Source organism: Gouania willdenowi, chromosome 20 (assembly GCF_900634775.1).
Source record: "Gouania willdenowi chromosome 20, fGouWil2.1, whole genome shotgun sequence".
NCBI lineage: Eukaryota > Metazoa > Chordata > Actinopteri > Blenniiformes > Gobiesocidae > Gouania > Gouania willdenowi.
This window is the reverse complement of record NC_041063.1, coordinates 9,396,006-9,417,099: the sequence shown is the minus strand read 5'-3', so window position 1 is coordinate 9,417,099 and position 21,094 is coordinate 9,396,006. Positions and strand designations below refer to the sequence as shown.

The window sequence follows — 21,094 nt, the reverse complement described above, 5'->3', positions numbered from 1 at the left end:
TAAACTGGCTGAAATGAGAATAGCACTCCAAACATATTTAGTGTTTTTATCTAAATAAATGTCAGCAATCACACTATGAACAAAATGAGCTGCTGTTTTTTTTTTTTTTTTTGAAACATCAACACTTTATATGAAAAAAGAAATATATTCAACTCCAAAGTATTAATTGTTTGTTGCAGAGCAGAATCCTGCTGAAAGGGATGAGCTGGTGGCTAATGTGGGGCTAACAGAGTGTGTGTGGTTAGCGCTGATAAGACAACATGTAATTGGTGATTGGACACACCTCCAGAGGCATCGGCAGCTGCAGGCTGTTCAAAAACAACCAGTTGCTCTTTGTAAAGGAAATGATTCAGAGTCAGCGGGAGAAGGAAGTTAACGTCAGTAGTTTATTCTGTGCTTCATATTATTTATATAAATACATCTACAAACATATGAAAGTCAAGAAAAAGGTTTGACTTTAGAAACAAAAAACAAAAAAAAACATTTTAGTCTGTTGTGAGCTTTTATTCATGACGTTACTCACATACAAAGATGGCGGTATGACCATACCTGTCAAGTTTTGGATTTGAAAATAAGGTGCCCATACGAGCCGTCCCACCCACCCAGCCAAGCTCCAGTATCCTTATATTTTAATGGTTACAAGAAATCTAAAATACCCACTTGTCAACCACTTACTGAATACAATTATTGTGATTAGAATCTGTTAAATCGACCTTTATTAACATTTAAATGCTGTGAACATTCCTACTAGGGCTGGGCAATATGGACAAAACTCACACACGTGTTATTTATATACTTACAGTTCGTCAACACGTTGCATATTTACTTTCACGTTGCTTGTCTTTAAGTTAATGATTAACATTTTATTTCATTATATTTTCTTTTAATTTCTCATGCTCACTCATGTTCTTCACTAATGACTTATTAGACACATTTGTTATTGCAGACTTTACATCCTTTAACACTTTATAAAGCAGTGTTATATGGAGCTTGTGTTGGCTGATCTTTCACGGTGACTTACGTCGTTCCTTCCACTGTGGTAGATTAATAACTGAGATTTTAACGTCTAACAGAACGTGTTACTGTGTCCCATCCTGCTGCTCTATAGAAGATAAACTCTCTGTTCCAGTTTACAATGTTTTCACCAGTTCTTTGTTTTTTTTTTCACCAGACGTCTTCATTCATTCATCATCTCTTTTCTGAGTTTTTCTGGGTTTGTTGCCGCTTTCAGCACTAATCTCGTGAGAACTGACTCTCAGGCCATTTTCAGGTGGCGGTCTCGCTAGGCTGCGTTCGATTTAGTAAGGCATCGTATTAATTATTATTACATTAAAATACGCGGAGTTTACGGGAAAATACTAATCCGGGAGATGGTGGGAAAGATGGGTAAAAGACGGGAGTTTCCCATCCAAAATACGGCGAACTGACCAGGTATGGGTGTGGATGTAGAGTCAAATGTAGCAGTGATACGTTTAACAAAGGAAGAAGGGTATTGTAAGGTTCAGGAGATTAATTTTGTTACAGTAAAACCATCGTTTAATTGGTTAAGATTTAAAATACTAAGTCATAAAGATTAAACAACAGGACATCGAACTGAAGAAGAAGAAACGAAAGAGAGAAGAAAAAGAAGAAGACATAAGAAGAAGACGAAAGAAAGAAAGACGAAGAAGAGAGAAGAAGAAAGAAGAAGAAGAAGAAGAAGAAGACAAGAAGAAAAGAAGAAGAAGAAGAAGAAGAAGAAGAAGAAGAAGAAGAAGAGAAGAAGAAGAAGAAAAGAAGAAGAGAAGAAGAAGAAGAAGAAGAAGAAGAAGAAGCGAAGAAAGAAGAAGAAGAAGAAGAAGAAGAAGAAGAGAAGAAGAAGAGAAAGAAGAAGAAGAGAAGAAGAAGAAGAAGAAAATAACATTAGATTCAACAATAGTTTTTGGACAGTGACATTTTACACATTGTCCTTTTTAAATAAATACTTTACAACTCAAAGCTGTATTAACTTGAATGCCCATTGGATTAAAGCAAACCAGGTGATGTGCATTTGTGTAATGGGGGGCGTGGCCTAATGACATCAACACCCTACATCAGGTGTGTATAATTATCAGGAAGCTTCACAGAACTCTGTGTAAATATTGATTCAACCTGTCTGTGTTTAACTAAACACTCTAGTCTCACAAAGACTCAGTGTTTTCACTTTATTTGACTTTATTCAGTGTTAATATAATAAGATAAATACACAGACACACCCCTCACTTTCAGGCTCTTTAGAAACACTAAGTATTAGCAGCTCTGCTTTTTTTTTTTTTTTTAACAAACACACATGTTTTCTCTTGCTGAGCATCAAAGTGTAATGAGTTCATTAAATGTCAACCCCTGTTCTGTGCATTAATGATAATGGTAAAATGAATTCTTCAGGTTAATAAATGAGACATCATCAGGATGTTTTATTCAGCCCAGGCTAGCGTCAGATTAGTGTTGATGTAAACTTTGTATTTTCCTGTGTCCCATCAGGAGAACCATTATATCTATAATGTTCCTGTTTTCATAAAATAGTAAAAACATCAACTTCTGCTTCTGTGAGTTCCTCTTTCTTTTTCTGGCCTGTCTCACATTGTTGTGTCACTGAAAACACACCCCCACACACACACACACACACACAGAGCCTCTTTTCTGCATCATTATCACCTGCAGAAGGCATTAATGTTGGAAATTTGGGATTCCAAGTATTTATCGTTTTTTTTTTTTTTTTTTAATTTTGTCTGCACATGTGTCAAAGGTCAACACGACACGTTTAATTTGTTTACGACAGCAATGCATGTTTTGTTATTACAATGAAATATATTTCATTGCATAATAGTGACCATCAGCAGTTCTCCATAAGGAAGGGTAAGAAACACTTTATTAAAGAGAGAATATAAGAAAGAGAGGACAGTGTTACACCTAGGTGAGGGGGAAGGAACAGGGAAGAGGGAGTCAGGGTAGGAAATGGAAGGCGTGGGGAAGAGTTGACTGTTTTGAAGTGATAGTGAGATGCAATATTATAGTTGTGCATATTGTGCTTATTGTGTTGTGTAATCAGTTCAGCCAGTGCAGTGACAAGCGTGTAAATGTAAGGTGGTGACACAGCACCCAGCTTAAGTATAATGGTGGAAGGGGGGAATGGTTATATCTAAAACTGGGAACAACGTCGGGCCGAGGGAAGTGGGGAGAGGGAGATTTAAAAAAAAAAAAAAATGCAGCCTTTTATTTATTTTTTAAACTGGTATGTTTTAGTATTATACAACACAAACTACTGCACATGAATTATACTTTGTGCACTGCTGATTCATCAATAATTCTTTTTTCTTCTTCTGTTTTCCTTTCTAGAGACAATTACAGAAAACATGTGATAGACCATAGAGAGTGTGTGTGTGCGTGTGTGTGTGTGTGGTCTTTTAGTGAACATATGGGGATGAGTTGTGATGTGGTTTCTCTGCAGTGTATGTGTGATATAATAATGGTATTGTGCTATTAGAGGATGAAGGGAGGAGACAATAACAAGTTAAATGTCAAATATGTGGGGGAAAGGAACAATATATATATATATATATATATATATATATACATACTGTACATATACAAAACATTGTGAAAAGAGAGGGAAAAAGAAGAACAAAAAGATAATTGAAGGAATAATAATAAGTATAAAATGTGGCCATTTAAAAATATTTTTGACACACATAGGCTATTATGTGTATTTTGGACTTAATTCTCTTCTGCTACTCGATGAAGGCGGTTGCATTTCTAAACAGTACCTGGCAATAAAATTCTTCCTGATTTCTGATTATTTTTAGGCACAGGTTCACCTTCACGGAAGTTACTTGTCAACGTCAGGCAGTGTCCATGACATTTACAGTCTGACAGAAACAAGGAGAAAATAAAGCATCAAAATATGTCATTGAGGGAGCCGACTCGTATGGATCTGCACCACCAATATAGCCTAACTTTTCCAAATATGGTGCCCTATCCTGCGGACCAAGTCCTTCCCTCAATGCTTTTGCTTCTATAAGTTTTTGAGGAGCTTTCCTTTGGTTTATCCATCACAGTGTTTACCTCTGATAGCCGCCAACAAGGCCGCACATCCAGGCTACTGCCCATAATGTGACGTCAGTGAAAACCCTCTATAGAGTCGTGTGTGACATAACGTAGATGGTGCAGTGACTAAGGTTCAGGTCAGCTGACCAAATCATTGTTATAGCATTATTGTGAAGTTTAACTAATAGCACGTACTGTATATTAATCTGAGAACTGATGTCTGTGCGTTACAGACCCTGGCTGTGTGCACTGAAGTGTGTATGACAATAAAGTAGTGAATCTCAATCCATTTATTTATTTTTAAAATGTATTTTAAATAAGCCTATAGGCTCATACTTTTTTGTCCACCCGCCAAAAAATGTTTTAATTTTTTTCACAGCACCCCCTGTTCAAAATGACTTCCAGTGGCCCTGGAACATCTGTCTATATCTAAGGTTAAACCCAGTACAAGCTTATCCCACAGCCCAAGGCCAGTGCATCAGTGACCAATGTTTGTGTAAGAACCGTCTTTGCAAACCCAGCTGCGCTCTGGGCCCAAAGATGCAGCCAGGCTGGCAGAAACAACGGGAGCCAAGGAGCCCCATGTCCCCGCCATGAACATGCAGCCCCACAGACGCCCCAGAAACCCCAGGCTGAGAGGCAGCCACCGCCACCCCACACACCTCGAGAAGCCTCAAGGAACCGAGGACCCAGCGCACCCTGCTACCAACGCCCACCTCCAACCCAAGGCCCCCCACCAGCGACCTAACCTGAGGCACCCCCAACCCTGACTCAACCAAGGAGCTTCTATTTCTGACAGTGTTTAATAATTTATGTATTGATCTGTTAACAGTCACTCACTAACAGATTTTCTGAAAATATCTGTTGTTCTCAGGAACAATGATTAGATTTTGGAGATGATTCGGATCAATATCCTGGATCTGGATCAGTTTTAAAAATATATTAAAATAGGGATTTAAATCAAGAGTTGATCTTTTTCATGTATTTGCAGATTTGTAGCTCATATTTTTGTATCTTTCTCAACCCTGAATATCTACTCCTCACTGAGTGCTTGCTCATCAGTTACTGGATCTACTTCCTCCTGATTCATGACTTCTGTGGAAAATCAAGGAGTCATTTTTAGTCAGACCGTGGTTCTCAATCTGAGGTTTTTCTGCTTTCCAGTGAGTTCAGACCTCATCATCATCGTCTCATTCATCTGACCTGAGCTGCTCCAGTGTTTTAATCTCTGAGGGTTTCTTTGCTTTTTCAGATGAACATGGATTATATACCAGATGACTACGACTATGGTAACTACAGTAACTACAGTGAAGAGTACTCAGCAATCGCTCCATGCAGTAGAGACGCTGACAACATGTTAGGAGCTCATCTGTCCATCATCTACTACTTCATGTTTGTGTTCAGTGTGTGTGGAAACGTGCTGGTCCTGGCCATCATCCATCGGTAAGTGACACCAGTCCTCAATACAAGTTACATTGCTCATGGATGAATGGAACTGTTGATGTGTCGATGTGTTAGTGATAATCAATGATTTTACATTTAAGTCAGTGATTCTGAACTGGTGGGTCGGGACCCAGAAGTGGGTCGCGGACCTGTACTGGGTGGGTCGCGGACAGCTGGTCAAAATAAATAAATACTTAGACTTTTATTTTGAAAGAAAACTTTGCTTGACAGGCATGCTGTAAAAATGCATGTTGCAGAGGAAAATGTATATTTATGTTTTAAAAAAAAAAGATTATATGTGTGTGTTTTCAACAGCTATTTTACATTTGGTTGGTTGAATTCTAAAAAAAAAAAAAGTGGGTCGCAACTTAATGACCGTGACAAATTGTGGGTCCCAGGGTGAGACCAGTTGAGAACCGTTGCAAATGGAGACCACCAATATGAACACCAATGACAATTCCATATGTTTCTGCTGGCAAGTGTTAATTCAGTTCAACTTTATTTGTATAGCGCAATTTACAACAAAGTCATCTTAATACTTGTCAAAATATACAATTCATAATAAGATAGAAATAAACCAACAAGATCCACATGAACAAGCATTTAGTCATCTAACAAAATTAAGATTGTAAAACACCTTTAAATAAACATGAACAATTATTCAGAGGGGGTGTGGCCTCCTGTTTTACAGCGGAGTGAGACTGTGCAGCATCTCTGCCGTACCAGGAAATAGCCCTGTTTAGTAATTTGCGCTATGAAAAGCACAAAATGGTGACATTTTCAAGCTTATAGGTACTGTAGGCTATTGGAAATGGAAAATAAATAATTTATAATTATATTATAATTTAAACAAATAATCAAAATAGCAATTCACCCTTGGGTAGGCACTGCCTACCTTGCCTACCCTGACGGCACGTCACTAAGTTATATTTTTAAATGTCAATGATGAAGCACAGACTACCAGAACCAGGAATAGAAACTAATCAACCAGAATCAATAGAAACTAATCAATCACATTCAGACACTGGAAACAAAACGAGCAAAGTCACCAAACCTTTGTGTGAATAATTCTAACTAAAGTTTAACTCCATACGAGTGGAAACGTGGATTGTGAAGCTTTTAGCTCAGAAATGTTATTGTTGTATTTTCTGTTGGTTTCTCATCATGAATCAATAAATGGGCAACGCTAGGATTGCCTCAGTGAAGCAACCTGAGGGACAAACATCAACATAACAATCATAATTATTATGGAAATAAGTGGTTTCAGTACCTGAAGGAGAGAGAAAAGAACTCGTGACATCATTAAAGATTCAAAACAACAACCACGATTAGTTCTGTTCAGTTTATTCTGTGATACAAATATAACGATTATGGTTCAGATCCCAGTGGTTCTGTTGTTCACATTTGTTCATGTTTTTCTATGTAAATCCAAACTAAATGTGAATCCTTCCCTTCCTTCCCTCTGCGCTTCAGCAGGTGGGTTATCATTCCTCTGATTACTGATGACATTGTTCTAGAGTTTCACAATGGCTGTTAAAGCTCCTCATGTTCTCCACAGTTTTAATGCTTTGTTTCATTAAACGTTGTCCTTGTTGTTTTGTTATTTATAATATTTATGATTTATGTTGTTGTAGGTTTAGACTTAAAAATAAATCATATTTAGTTAGTCCTGCCTCTTCCCCTCTCTGTTATTATTGTCACATGTTTAGTAGTTTATAATGTAAGTACATTTTATTTATAAAACGCTTTCGCAGATAAAAATCACAAAGTGCTGTATAGAACAGAGGATTAATTAAAACAACAGTGAGCAACACCATAAAAGGATAATAAAAGTTAAAAATGCATGTGTGAAATGTGAAGGTTCTGTGATTAGAACCCTCAGGTTCTTTTCCAGTGGTTATATACATATATATATATATAGAACACCCAACCTTCTCCTGTTGTTGAATAAAAAGGTGACTGATTTTCTTGCAGGTTTGAGAGTGTAACCACGGTAACCAACATCCTGCTGATGAACCTGGTGCTGTCCTCTTTGATCTTCATCAGCAGTCTTCCTTTCATCGGGTTCTACATGCAGCGTTCTGATTGGACGTTCGGTAAAGTCATGTGTAAGTTAGTGGGCAGTGTTTACTACCTGGGCTTCTACAGCTCCGTCCTCTTCCTCACTCTGCTGACCTTCGACCGACACCTAGCCGTGGTCTACTCTGTGGGCGTGACCTGCTCTGTGGGTGTGGCCAGGCTGAGGAACCGGAGCTACGCTGTGGTGTCCTGCAGCGTGGTGTGGATCGTCAGCGGATTGGCCTGTATCAGACCCATGACCTCTCACACTACCTTTGTTTACATCGATAATAAGACGCTGTGTGAGGAGTTTCCTGGTGATGTTCCAGATGTTAATGTGGAGCTGCTCAGAACATCTGAATTCTACCTTCAACTCTTTGTGTTCCTGATCCTTCCTTTAGCCGTTATCATCTACTGCTACGTGAGGATTAGCATCACTGTTCTGTCCTCTAAGATATCCTCCAGGTTTAAAAACTGTCAGGCTGATCTTCTTCATTGTGCTGTTGTTTTTCCTGAGCTGGATTCCCTTTAATGTGATAATGCTGATGTTTGATGCGGATAAAATAACTGTGAAGAACACAAAAGTTAGGATACGCTCTTCAAATCACCAGGAACGTTGCTTACCTCTACTTCTGCATCAGTCCAATGTTTTACACATTTGTCGGGAAAAAATTCCAAAACTACTTCCGACAGATGTTGGTGACACGTTTCCCGAGTTTAAAGAGACACGTTTTCAGTGAGTCGGTGTAGTAGAAGCAACATGTCGACGAGGAGCACCAACAATGAGCCGTAACCATGGAAACATTATAGAAATATAGTGAATACATTGTTCAATAATAACAATAAATAAGATTAATGACAGTAATAATTTGATTAGCTGTAGGCTACGGTTCCATCATGTTTTCTGTGTTTGATTTTGATCTAAAGCTGCTGGTGTTTTCTCTCTCATTATGGATCTCATGTCCATCCAAAGGTGAAACCTCACACTGTACGATAAACAAACAATAATAAATAATAAAGTAAAAATTACTGTAGTATAACCCTGAAATTAAAAAAAAAACAAAAAAAAAAACATTGTTTTATTTAAAAAGACCTCAATAGAAATAAATCAATACAAAATGAGGTGTGAACTCATGTCATGGTTTAATTTACCAAACTCAGAAGAATGGAGATAATAATGTATGAAATGTTTAGTTTATACGTATGTATCCAGCGATGCTTTGAAGAAGTGAAAGTGATGGTATTTATTCTCAGACTCACTGAATCTTATTTAAGAAGCTGTCAGACGTTTTTAATCGGCTCAGAACGACGAGAAGAATGAGAAAAGCTCCAGGACCAGAAGAAAGAATCGAAAAGTGAAAAGTAGGAAAGAAGAATGATAGACTATCAGAGTAGGAACGAAGAAGTGTGAACCATAGTGAGTAAAGAGAGAGTGAACAAACACTGTAGAATGACATTAAAAACACTAAAGACATTAAAGTTCTGAAGAAGGATTCATCAGGAACATCAATCAGATCAACATTTCAGAAAAGAAGAAAGAGAAGTTTTTAGCTAGTAAATGTAATATGTATAATGGAAACATTGATGACGTAAATTAAGCAATGCACAGATTAATACTGTAAACCAAAGCTTCTACTAATAACCATTATGAGCTGTTAATGCAGCCAAATAAAATAAATGTTTGTGTAAATGTGACTGAACTCCTGTTTGACAGTAAAACTATTGATCATATGTAGTTTTTTCATCTTCACCAATCAATCAGAGCCTCTACTGATGTTTGTTTGTTGTGTAAATTAGATAAAAAAAAATCAGGTTTTAGTAGTAGTTGTGTTTGAACAATTTAAATTTAATGTGGAAACAATTATTTTGTACTAGTGGAAATGAAAAGATGAATATAGTGACACATTGATCTATACGTTTCGTTCTATAAACAGAGCTGGTGCTGATTGGATCAGAACAGAAAATGTTCATCTGTTACAATAATAATAGTAGTAATAATAATAATAACAATTAAAGCCGCGAGCGGCGTCGTAGGGTCCGAGGGAGTGGCAGGGGTCGGAAACCCATGTGTGTGAAATATGAGACTGTCTGAACATTATATTTGAGAGTTATCACAGTTTTCTATTGAGGCGTGTGCCAACTGAGAAAGCAAAGCACAATGGGTAACTTTCACATTGATTCTTGTTTAGGTTTGTGTATCAAATATGAGGCTTTTTGAACGTTGTATATGTGCGTTACAGCAGTATACAGCATTTAGAATGTGATGGCGAAGGATTTTTCAGACACATTATAGGCCCTCCCCACTGATCAGAATGCTTAATCTCCATCAGTGATCTGCTCCCATTTTATAAGATTCATCCAACACTATTTTGAAGTCAACACAACACTATCGTCTTTCCGCGAGAGCTATTAACGTTGGACGGCACTAAAAGCAGCGCCCTCTGAGAACGCAAGGCATGATGGGTAATTTTCACATTGAGTCTTGTTTAGAGATATCAAATTTGAAGCAGTTTCAATTTGCATTTGAAGTTATATGCATTTCCCTATTATGGCGTCCGAAATGGCTCCAGTCGCACCACGACCAAACCGTTAAAGATACGCAAATTATTTCAATGATTTTTAATCTTCAGTGGGTCTTTAATGTTTGATGCGAATTGAGTAAAGCCCCTCAGAGTAGTTTTCGCAAAAGCTTAACGCCATTAACCCAAGATGACCGACTTTCTGTTTGGTTTTGGGCAAAGTCATCTGGAACTTTTGGCTCATCTTGGGGTCAAGAATACATGTGGAGAATTTTGTATGAATAGGACAAACCTGCTGGCCGTGCTGGTCCATCACAGTTTGTGCGCGTTTTTGCGTCACATTAGTAATGCGCGCACGACCAAACCGTTAGGAGACACGCAAATTCCTCTGATGATTTTGAATCTTCAGTGGGTCCTAAGTGTTCTGGCCGAGTTTGAAGCGAATCGCATTGTCAAGGATCAACCGTAGCAGTGGAGGCAGTCAATAAGGAAACCAGGCTCCAGGTTTTGATGCATCAGTTTTATCTGTTTATTTTTTAGGTTGCACCACAAGCACCGTGTACTTCAATCTACATTCCACTAATTAGCCTGTACCAAGCATGGGGTGACATATAATGTGCATATTAAAAGTACAACATAAATATTTACACAAACACTTCCTAACAGACATTATTTTTTATTTTATTTTATTTATTCAGTTTATTTCCGACATGGTTACATTCACTTTTTTTTTTTTTGTACATGCCGAAGATTATCACAACACTAACCCTGTATTAATATCATTAATCTTATTTACATCTCCTAAATTATTAAACTACATATTTACATTGAGCTACACACATCCAGCTCCCCTGTTCCTAGTCTCTGCTTGGTCTCTCCCACCTGGAACTATAAAAAGGTGTCCAAAAGCCCTGGGGAATTCTTTTACACGAACACCTCAGGAAAGAGGAAGAGAGCATGCACAGGTAAGCTTTGTTGAAGATCACATTTCAGTCACATGCAAAATACCAGAACATATTTTCATTGTTTTATCTTTCATGTCACTGCTAAGTTATTTATCAATTAACTGAAATGTATTTTCTGTGTTTATCACTAGATGAATCCTGTGGCCTGAACCATGTGCTTCACCATTTGACCAATAAATTAATTAAACCAATACAACAAAAATGTCTCTTAATTTCATTAATCACTGCAGTTTGTCACAGTATTACAATTGACTCTTTTAAAAATACAACAGTTCATAAGTGTAACAGCCCATAAGTAACGTCACCTCGTCGTTACACGCATCGAGCCCCTTTTCCAGAGCGAAACGCTATTTTCTTGACCAAAGATAGCTTACTTCCTGTTTGGTTTTTGCTTTTTGCTCGTCTCAGGATCAAGAATAAAGAAGAATAATGTGACGAATTTCATATGAATCGGTTGTGTGGTTCCATCGCATTTTTGGCTTTTATAATGCTCGCTATGCATGCATTTTTTTAGCGATTTTTGTCATTGAGCTAAATTATCAAGTTATCCAGCAGGCCTGAGGTGTGTGCAAATTTTGGTGAGACTTTGGGTATCCTAAGGGGGTAAACTGGTGTGGAAAAATAATAGGAAAAAAGAGCAAGAACAATAGGTTCCTACGGCCAGCATGGCCTTCGGACCCTAATAATGATAATATTGGTGCTTTAACATCATTTTAGAGGAACACAACAGAGCGATGTGGAGACATTTCACTTTAACTTTACCCCAAAGTGAGTAACGTGTTAATTAAAGTCTCATGGGATGTGAAACTTTCTAATGAAACAACTAAAAACTAAATGCAGAAATAAGTGAAATCCAAAGCTGTTTATTTGTTCTGTGTGTGATGTTAAATAATCTTTGAATTATCCATCACATCAACATGAGACCAAACTTTACTGAGTTACGATTTCTGCTCAGCTCCACCATGAATAACTCCAGTTTTATTCTCTTCCTGTTTGTCTGTAGATGATATACAGACAGTCACATGTGACTAAAGTCCATTAGTGATGGTTATATTGGTCATGTGACCACTTCTGACTATTTGCCCAAACTGCTGTAAAACTTTGCGTTAAAGCTGATATCTGGAAGATGAAAAGAGAGAGAGGAAATTCAAAAGCGAACGTCTCGATATCCCTGCCCTGAAGTGCTTCACTGCCTCCCCCTGCCTCTGCCAATCTACCAGAAGCCACGCCTCTACTTTTGTGAACGGGCATAACAAGGTCACATCAGGTCGCATTGATGTAGTTCTAGGGTGATCGTTATTCTCGGATAAGGTAAGAGCCAAAATCATATTTACCTGTTTGCTGTTGTGAAACGCGGCCTTGTTTCCGTGCACAGTTCCACATTCACTTTGAATGACAGTGTCCGCTACAGGAAGTCGAAGCCTATTGGCTGGGCGATCGCGGCACAATTTTCTATTTGTATAGGAGTCTATAGGACAAAGGCGGGACTTATATACATTAATGTATATGAATGACCATAGTAAAACACAAGGTATTTTTTCGCATTTCAAAAGAATGACATAAACATAGATTTCTCTTAACCCTAGCCTGTTGGAGGGGACTGTATGTATGTGCATATATATATATATATATTAATATTTATTTCATGGGAACATGTATTTAACTGCTGGATCTAAATGTGTTTTTGTGGCTGTAGATAATAACACATCTGTCTAATACACAATAGTTGTTAGAGACACACACACACACACACACACACACACACACACACACACACTCACACACGCACACCTTTTGCAGGCAGTGGTGATGAAGCATTGAGGCGTAGTTATTTATAAATTGGCTTCCAGCAATAACCGAGAATATTGTTAGTGTCTGAGCCACAAGTTTTGATTGTTTTATAACAGAGACAGAAACAGGCAAGAAAACACAGCCACTGGAAAATAGACTTTATTAAAGAAACATGCACACATTGGAAGTGTGTCAGAATAAAATGTGTTTTCACAGTGAAAGGAACCAAGGTCTGTTTGATTAGATACACAATAATAATCATTATAACACACACACGATAATCATTAGATACACAATAATAATCATTAGACACACAATAATAACCATTATATCATTATATAATTAGACAAAAGTACAAACCCGTGGACTGTGAACAGAAGGTGTCGCTACACATGTTTACCTTTGATGATCAGAGACAATTTCATCTTTTTAAACAAACTGACGTTCACTCTCCTTTGATCCAAATGTTTTCACTATTTAAATGTTTGTTTTTAACTAAAGACCACGTGAACATAATCAATAAAATAGCGAAGACTCGTAAAAAGCTGTCGTCCAATCAGAAAGCTTCCTGTTATGATGTTGTTCTGACTAACAGCTTTAATTATAAAAGACTGAATAACTGGGTCATTTTCACTTTGAGTGGTTGTTATGGGAAAATATGAAGAACATGAGGCTGTTTAACACTAACCCTAAATAATCCTTATCTAACGCCGTGTGGCTGTATTTAACCACTGATGTCCTTTACACACACACACTGTGCTTCACACATTTATGGGCTCTTCAATAATAAACTTAATGTATTGGCGTAATTAACTTCAGAGTAACTGATATTTTATTGGACACTTTTACCGTTGGTTGGAGCCGAAACGAGCTGTAGCTGTGAATGTACGAGACGTGTTGAGTGGATCAATTTATGACTTTATATCAAAGCTATAAATAAGGTTTATTCCTGTTGTTTGTACAGAAACACACCTTTATATGTGGTTTTGTTTCAGCTAAATGTCAGAGATGAATGAATGCTAACCTAAAAACAGCACAGGGTACGTCCTGCAGGCAACAAACAAACAGAGAAACAGAGAAACAAAAACTGTGAAAATGTAAAATGTGAAGGACATGCCAAGAGTGTGAAAACAATGACTAGGAAGAAACATGCAGAACGTTTGATGTAAACCATGAACTGACAGTGAAGTGTCTCACCTTACGTCCCAATGTAGTGTACTGTGTCTAGAGTCTATACCAGGGGTCTGCAACCTGCGGCTCTGGAGCCTCATGTGGCTCTTTGACTCTTTTGCAGTGGCTCCCTATAGCTTTAAAAAAAAACCTATTGAAATGAAGAGTTGTTGTTTTCCAACAGAGGCTATTATTGATTAATGACAAATAAAATCAAGATATAACAATTTGTTAACCTAAAAATAAATCACATTGTGCAATGACTCAGCACCTTCCTACTTCACTTCCTGCAACATCTACAGACCATCAACTTTCCTGCACCTGTGGCTAACCTTAAATTTTAAACCCCTGGTAAATACAGTAACTAAACAAACAAAAACACTATTCTGGAAGAAAATAGAGATTTTAATTGTGTGGGAACAGATTCATTTAACCACCAATGTGCCGTTAAATATACATGTTTTATGTGTGGCAAGAAATGAGAAATTAGCATGTGTTGATCACATGATCATATGTTATCAAACTTCAAGTTACTTTTTGTGGCCCTTTAAATACATTAACTAAAAATAATCTTCTTTATATAACATTGTGTTCATGTGAACTGAGATGTGTAAGAATTTGAAGATGAAGATACTGTTTAGTTGTTATTTCTTGATGTTAATTTATTTCATTTTATTTTAATCTGTTTTTAAGTTGCCATTTACATGATCAATATAAATCAAATCATGAAATCAAACATTATTCTATGTCATTTTAACTGTATAGAATTTCATTCACTGTATTGTCTTCATTGAGAAGGTTTTTTTTCCAGCTCCAGGAGGACTTTAATCCAGGTGAGATGAGGCAAAATGGCTCCTTTGAGAGTAAAGGTTGCAGATCCCTGGTCTATACCGTACATATTAATGATTCTCCCTGAACTACAGAAAACGTTTATTGAACTAAAGAATTGTTTTCTCCTCTGTTTTGTTTCATGCCTTATTTATTTATTTATTTATTTATTTATTTATTTATTTATTTATTTATTAATTTATTAATTAATTAATTAATTAATTAATTAATTAATTAATTTATTTATTTATTTATTTATTTATTTATTTATTTATTTATTTATTTATTTATTAATCTATTTATTAATCTATTTATTAATCTATTTATTCATCTATTTATTCATTTATTTATTTATTTATTTATTTATTTAATGAGTCAGTGTTCTAAAATCCACATATAGATGATGATTCCCTTAATAAATCTGCCCTAAAACCATCCTCTCAGATATTCACTGAATATAAAACCTTTTTTTTTTAATCGTGACTTTTAAATGGACTAAAAATATCCAGGAAGGTTGTATTAAGATAAACACTAGATTCACACTTTAACATATTGAATTAAACATGGACCTCGATAAGAACCAATTGTTCTTGATTCACTGGTTTCCTCCTTCATCTTTCACCTATTGTTTAACAAGGTTAGCCCAGCGTCACTGATCATCTTCATCCATCCAACATCAGTTTAAATCAGCAGTAGTCGACATGACAGATTTGACCTTTTCACTGAAAGTTAACAATGGTTTGAAACAATGAAACAAGCAGCTTTTTGTAAATCATTGTGTGAATAAAGGAAACTTTAGACAAACACTTGTGTTAAAATCAGCAGTAAAAGCTCACAATAAAAACAAGCTAAATGTGCAGTAAGGATGCTTTAGAATTAATAAAAGAATGTGAACAACAGCAATAATTCAACCAACCATTGGAGTCTTTGTTGTTGTTTCAATGGTTCGCGCTTTTATATTTTCTACTTGGTTTTTCCCAGATGTCTGATAACATGAAATCATGAAGTATAGAACCATTAAGTGGCACAAAGCACAAACCATCTATAAAGTCTATAAAAGTCAATGTTTCACTCTTTCTTTTCTTTTCCCCTGATACGAGGTTGTTTTAATGTCTTCACCAGGTTTCATTAGGACTTTATTTAAGTGCTTTTAGCAGCTTTGGCTCATGCTTTAAAAGCTCTCGTTTTATGGAAGATACTTTGGCTTGTTTTCAATAAAGAGCTTTTAACATGATACCTTCACTTAATGTCGGTCATCAATCAGTGACTAATAAAGTAAAGTTATACAAGCAAAGCCATAAAGACAGAGATGAGTTTGAGTTTTTAAGATGTGGAAGTATTTACATAAAGAATGTTAATAATATCAGGCAGTGAATAATTTACAAAGAACAGGTTTATGGAGTTTTTTTATAAAAGACGTATTTCATAATGTGCATATTTACAATTGATTATATATATATATATATATATATATATATATATATATATATATATACACACACTGGTGCTGGTCATAAAATTAGAATAACATGAAAAAGTTGATTTATTTCAGTAATTCCATTAAAAAAGTGAAACTTGCATATCATATTCATTCATTACACACAGACTGACATTTTTCAAATGCTTATTTCTTCTAATTTTGATGATTATAACTGACAACTAATGAAAATCCCAAAGTCAATATCTCAGAAAATGTGAATATTACTCAAGACCGATACAAAAAAAAAAAAGATTTCTAGAAATGTTGGCCAACTGAAAAGTATGAACATGAAAAGTAGGAGATTGTACAGCACTCAATACTTGGTTGTGGCTCCTTTTGCCTGAATTACTGCAGCAGTGCGGTGTGACATGGAGTCTATCAGTCTATGGCACTGCTCAGGTGTTATGGTTGTTCTGAAAGTGGCCTTCAGCTCTTCTGCATTGTTTGGTCTGGCGTCTCACATCTTCCTCTTCACAATACATCATAGATTTTCTATGGTAACTATTGTATTCGTTCCCCTTTATTATTATATGTTATTATTCTTCCGTCCTCTCAAACTCGTCCTACAGTTTTCAACCAATTTCAACAATTGAGGTATGAAAACTTTTCAGAAAATTCTGCACTTCTCTGCTATGTTCCAGCTTTTTCAAAACTTTTCAACTTTTTGAGTTATTTCTCGTGGAACTTTTTGCTCTCTTCCACTTACATTGAAAGTTCAAACCTTTTTGACCCTCTTGTGCACTTTGACCCTCTTCATCGTCGGCCAAAGTTGAATGGCCAAACCATTCAACTTTTTCAACCTTTTTCAACCTTTTTCAACTGTTTCAACCTTTTCAACCTCTTCAACCTTTTGCAACCTTGTTTCAAACTTTCTCAAATTTTTCTAAGCTTTTTCAAATTTTCAAACTTTTTCAAACTTTTTCAACCTTTTTCAAACTTTTCAACCTTTTTCAACCTTTTCAAAACTTTTGAATCTTTTCAACCATTTCAAACTTTTTCAAACTTTTCAAACTTTTTCAAACTTTTCAACCTTTTCAACCTTTTTCAACCTTTTCAACCTTTTCAAAGTTTTTCAACCCATTTCAAACTTTTTCAACCTTTTTTTAACCTTTTTCAACCTTTTTTTAACCTTTTTCAACCTTTTTTTTTAACCTTTTTCAATCTTTTTTAAACCTTTTTTCAACCTTTTTTTAAACTTTTCAACTAACTTTTCAACTAATGCTTCAGCTGTTTCTTCACTTTCAGCTCATATTGGGAATTTACTTATATTAGTATAAAAACTGGTTTTTGCGATTGTTGCTAAGTTATTACAACGATAAGGCTATTGCTAGGTTAATGCTATGCTAATGTAGTGCGACGTGGGCCAGCACATGCATCCTCACTTGCATTTTCTTCAGGAAATGCAAAAATTCTAGTTATATTTATATCTTATTTTCTAAACTAATGTACGGCCCTGGGCTGGGCCCACAAAGCCCTTAATTAGAACACTTTATATTCACTCATTTACATAATCTGAAGATTGTAGAATTACTGAGTGGAAATTAAAACTAAAGAACAAGCTGGAAATGAAGATTTTAGGGGTTAGTTATTGTGTTATGGTTAGTTCCTCTCCCCTAACACACCTGATTCACATCAGTAATCAGATCAGTAATCAGATCAGTAATCAGGTGTAGAGGGAGGAGAAGATCTATAAAAGGAGGAGGAGCTTATAAAGGGATTTAGAGCAGTGATTCTCAACTGGTGGGTCGGGACCCAAAAGTGGGTCGCGGACCTGTACTGGGTGGGTCGCGGACAGCTGGTCAAAATTAAATAAATGCTTAATGTCTCTCATGTTGTATTTTATTTTGAAATAAAATGTTCTTTTGATAGGCATGCTGTGAAATGCATGTTACACAGGAAAATATGTAGATTTATGTTGGAAAAAAATATTATATATGTGTGTTTTCAACAGCTATTTTTGAAAAACTTCATTTTGTTGGCTGAATTATAAAGAAAAAAAAGTGGGTCGCAATTTAATGTCCGTGGCAAAATGTGGTTCCCATGGTGGGACCAGTTGAGAACCACTGATTTAGAGCAGGAGAAGGAGGCCCAACATTCAACCATCATCAGACATGTGAGGAGAGTTTCTTCTGCTCCCCACTCGACATTTGCTTGTTATCTTAGTTTGGACTGGAGAGACCTTTGCTAATCCTGTTTGTTTCTGTAGATTTTGTGTTTTCTAGTAGTTTAGTGGGTGGACACTGGGTGGACGCCCTAGTATAGGGTCGGCCCATTGTCCTCCTACTTTAGTTTGGCCAGGATCTCCAATCTGTTTGTTTCGTTTTGTTGCTACTTTGAAGACGTTTTATTAATAAATGTTTTGGAAACCTTTATTTCTAACCGGTATTATTTATGGTGTGGCCCCTCATGCCTTTGGGTTCACATCCTAGAGGGGCTGTAACATAATAAAACCTTTACCTGTTAAACTTTACTCAGTGAGGATGGAGCACTGATCTAAAGATGACCTTTACATCTGTTACTTCTGTCCTGAACTAGCGAGCGTTTCCATCTGCAGGAGATGAAGATCTCCCCATGAATGTAGCCATGAACGTAGCCATATGATAAAACATGGCCATTAAATCTGTCTCTGTCGACTGCTGTAGTTTAATTAACTTGTGATCCAAAGTTCCTGAACAGAGGGGAATATCTGTTTAAAGAATGTGACTTGGAGGTTAAGCTGTCTCCCGTGCGTCATGGTCCTGTTAATAAGCCTGACACTGCTGCTGCTTTTTCTCCTCTTTTTACCACATCGGCACTGGATCAACTAAACTCTGCTGCGTTTATAGACACAGCGCAACTGATGAACTCTTATTTCCACCTGCTCTGAAGTTCTGGACAGTGTTGCTCCCCTCAGAGCCATTTGTCCTAAGCCAAAGCAGGAACCGTGTCTCAATGACACAACACGCGCAACTCAGCGCTTTTTTTTAAAGAGGTTTGGGACACCATCGGTTTTTCTGTCAGGGAGATCATCAACAGCAGCTTGACTTCTGGCATAGTGCAGTGCTCTCCTTTTGTAAGAAAGCTGTTGTTAAAAAAACTGACCTTGACCCTGCAAACTGTGCAAATTATTGCCCAATTTCCAAACTACCCTTGGTGTCCAAAATTTCAGAGAAATGCATTTTAGATGAAAAAGACACTTTAAACCCGCTTCAGTCAGGTTACAAAGCATTGCATAGTACTGAATCTGCACTTTTAAAGCTTTTTAAGGACCTGTTTTTAATGACTGATTCTGGAAGTTCTGCCATTTTAGTGCTTTTAGACCTAAAGGCTGCTTTTGACACCGTCGACCACACCATTATTTTAAACCACCTAAGAGATCACGTAGGTGTCAGGGGGACCGCGTTGGAATGGTTTAAATCGGGGAGGTCCTTCTCCATCAGGCTGGGGAAATCCACCTCTTCTTCTGCCCCGCTTCATTGTGGAGTCCCCCAGGGATCAATCCTGGGACCTATTGTTTTTTTTTCTTTGTACCTCCTCCCGCTTGGAGAGATTTTTAATAAGCATGGCATGTCTAACCATTTCTACGCCGATGAATTTCAAATTTACATGCCGATGGCCAAGAATGACTACAGCCCCCTGACACCCCTGCTCGACTGTCTGTGTGACGTCAAGGCTTGGTTAACCCAGAATTTATTTTTTTTAATTGAATGAGGTAAAAACAAAATCATGGTATTTAGACCAACCCTCACTGACTTGAGATCACTCAAATTATTTGCATCCCAAAGTCCCCAGCTGTGGCGTCACCATAGACAGTGATTTTAAACTTGATAAACAGATCAATGGCATTTTAAAAGCAGGCTTTTAAGATCTTCGTCTTTTATCCAAAGTTATGCTGTTTTTATCTTTTAATCTTTTCGAGCAAGTCATGCATGCTTTCATTTTTTTAAAGCTTTGAAAAGACTGGCCCCTCAGTACCTCACAGACCTCATCCAAATTCACAGACCCCTGCATGTCAGCTCTGAACAGCCCCCACCGTGGAGTGTTTTAAATCTCTTAAGACCCACTTTCATTCTCTGGCTTTTAGCACCACGTAAGTTGTGTGGTTGTGTTATTTTATCGTTATTTATTTTATTCTATTTGTCTATTTATTTATTTTTAATATTATTATTTTTATCTGTTTTTTTGTAATTATTGTTTTTAATGTGTTTCTATTTCTATTTATTGTTTTATACTCTTTTAGTGGTGGAGCTCATTTGCATTGTTTTGGTTTTATTGTTTTTATGTTCTCATGTGCTGCACTTTGGAAACATTTTGTTGTTTAAATGTGCTATATAAATACAATTGGATTGAAAAGGGGCGGAGTTTGCAGCGTCAGACCAATCACAATCAGAGAAACTGTGGAGAGCAATCATGTCACTATAATAATTCTTTAAAAATTAGAATAATTAAAATCCATAATTCAGACCAAAAACAAGAGAAAAAGCAGGAAGAAAAGAACACAAGCATGATGAGTGTTAATGATTACATTATTATTATTATTATTATTATACATCAATTTTATATAGCGCTTTTCTGGGTATCAAAGTCGCTTTACAATGAAGGGAGCAGTGTTGGGGGGCGGTGCCTTGCTCAAGGGCACCTCGGCAGGGCTTGAGAAGTGCCCTGGCACCTCTCCAGCTACCAGAACAACAATTAATGAGAATAATCAATATTAATTAATGGGAGAATATAACTCCTTTATAAGAAAATCAGTTTTTGCTGCAAATGATTGTGTGTGCGTGTGCGTGTGCGTGTGCGTG

General features: G+C 36.7%; 1 protein-coding gene across 1 annotated transcript; it reads left to right on the top strand.

The window, feature by feature from the left end:
* Positions 1 to 5,320: 5,320 nt before the first annotated feature.
* Positions 5,321 to 8,356, top strand: LOC114454545 (C-C chemokine receptor type 1-like). The gene is given in 5 exon segments (XM_028435093.1): positions 5,321 to 5,505; positions 7,480 to 8,032; positions 8,034 to 8,141; positions 8,143 to 8,295; positions 8,297 to 8,356. Coding segments are annotated over 5 exon segments (1,059 nt in total).
* The last annotated feature ends 12,738 nt before the right edge of the window (positions 8,357 to 21,094 follow it).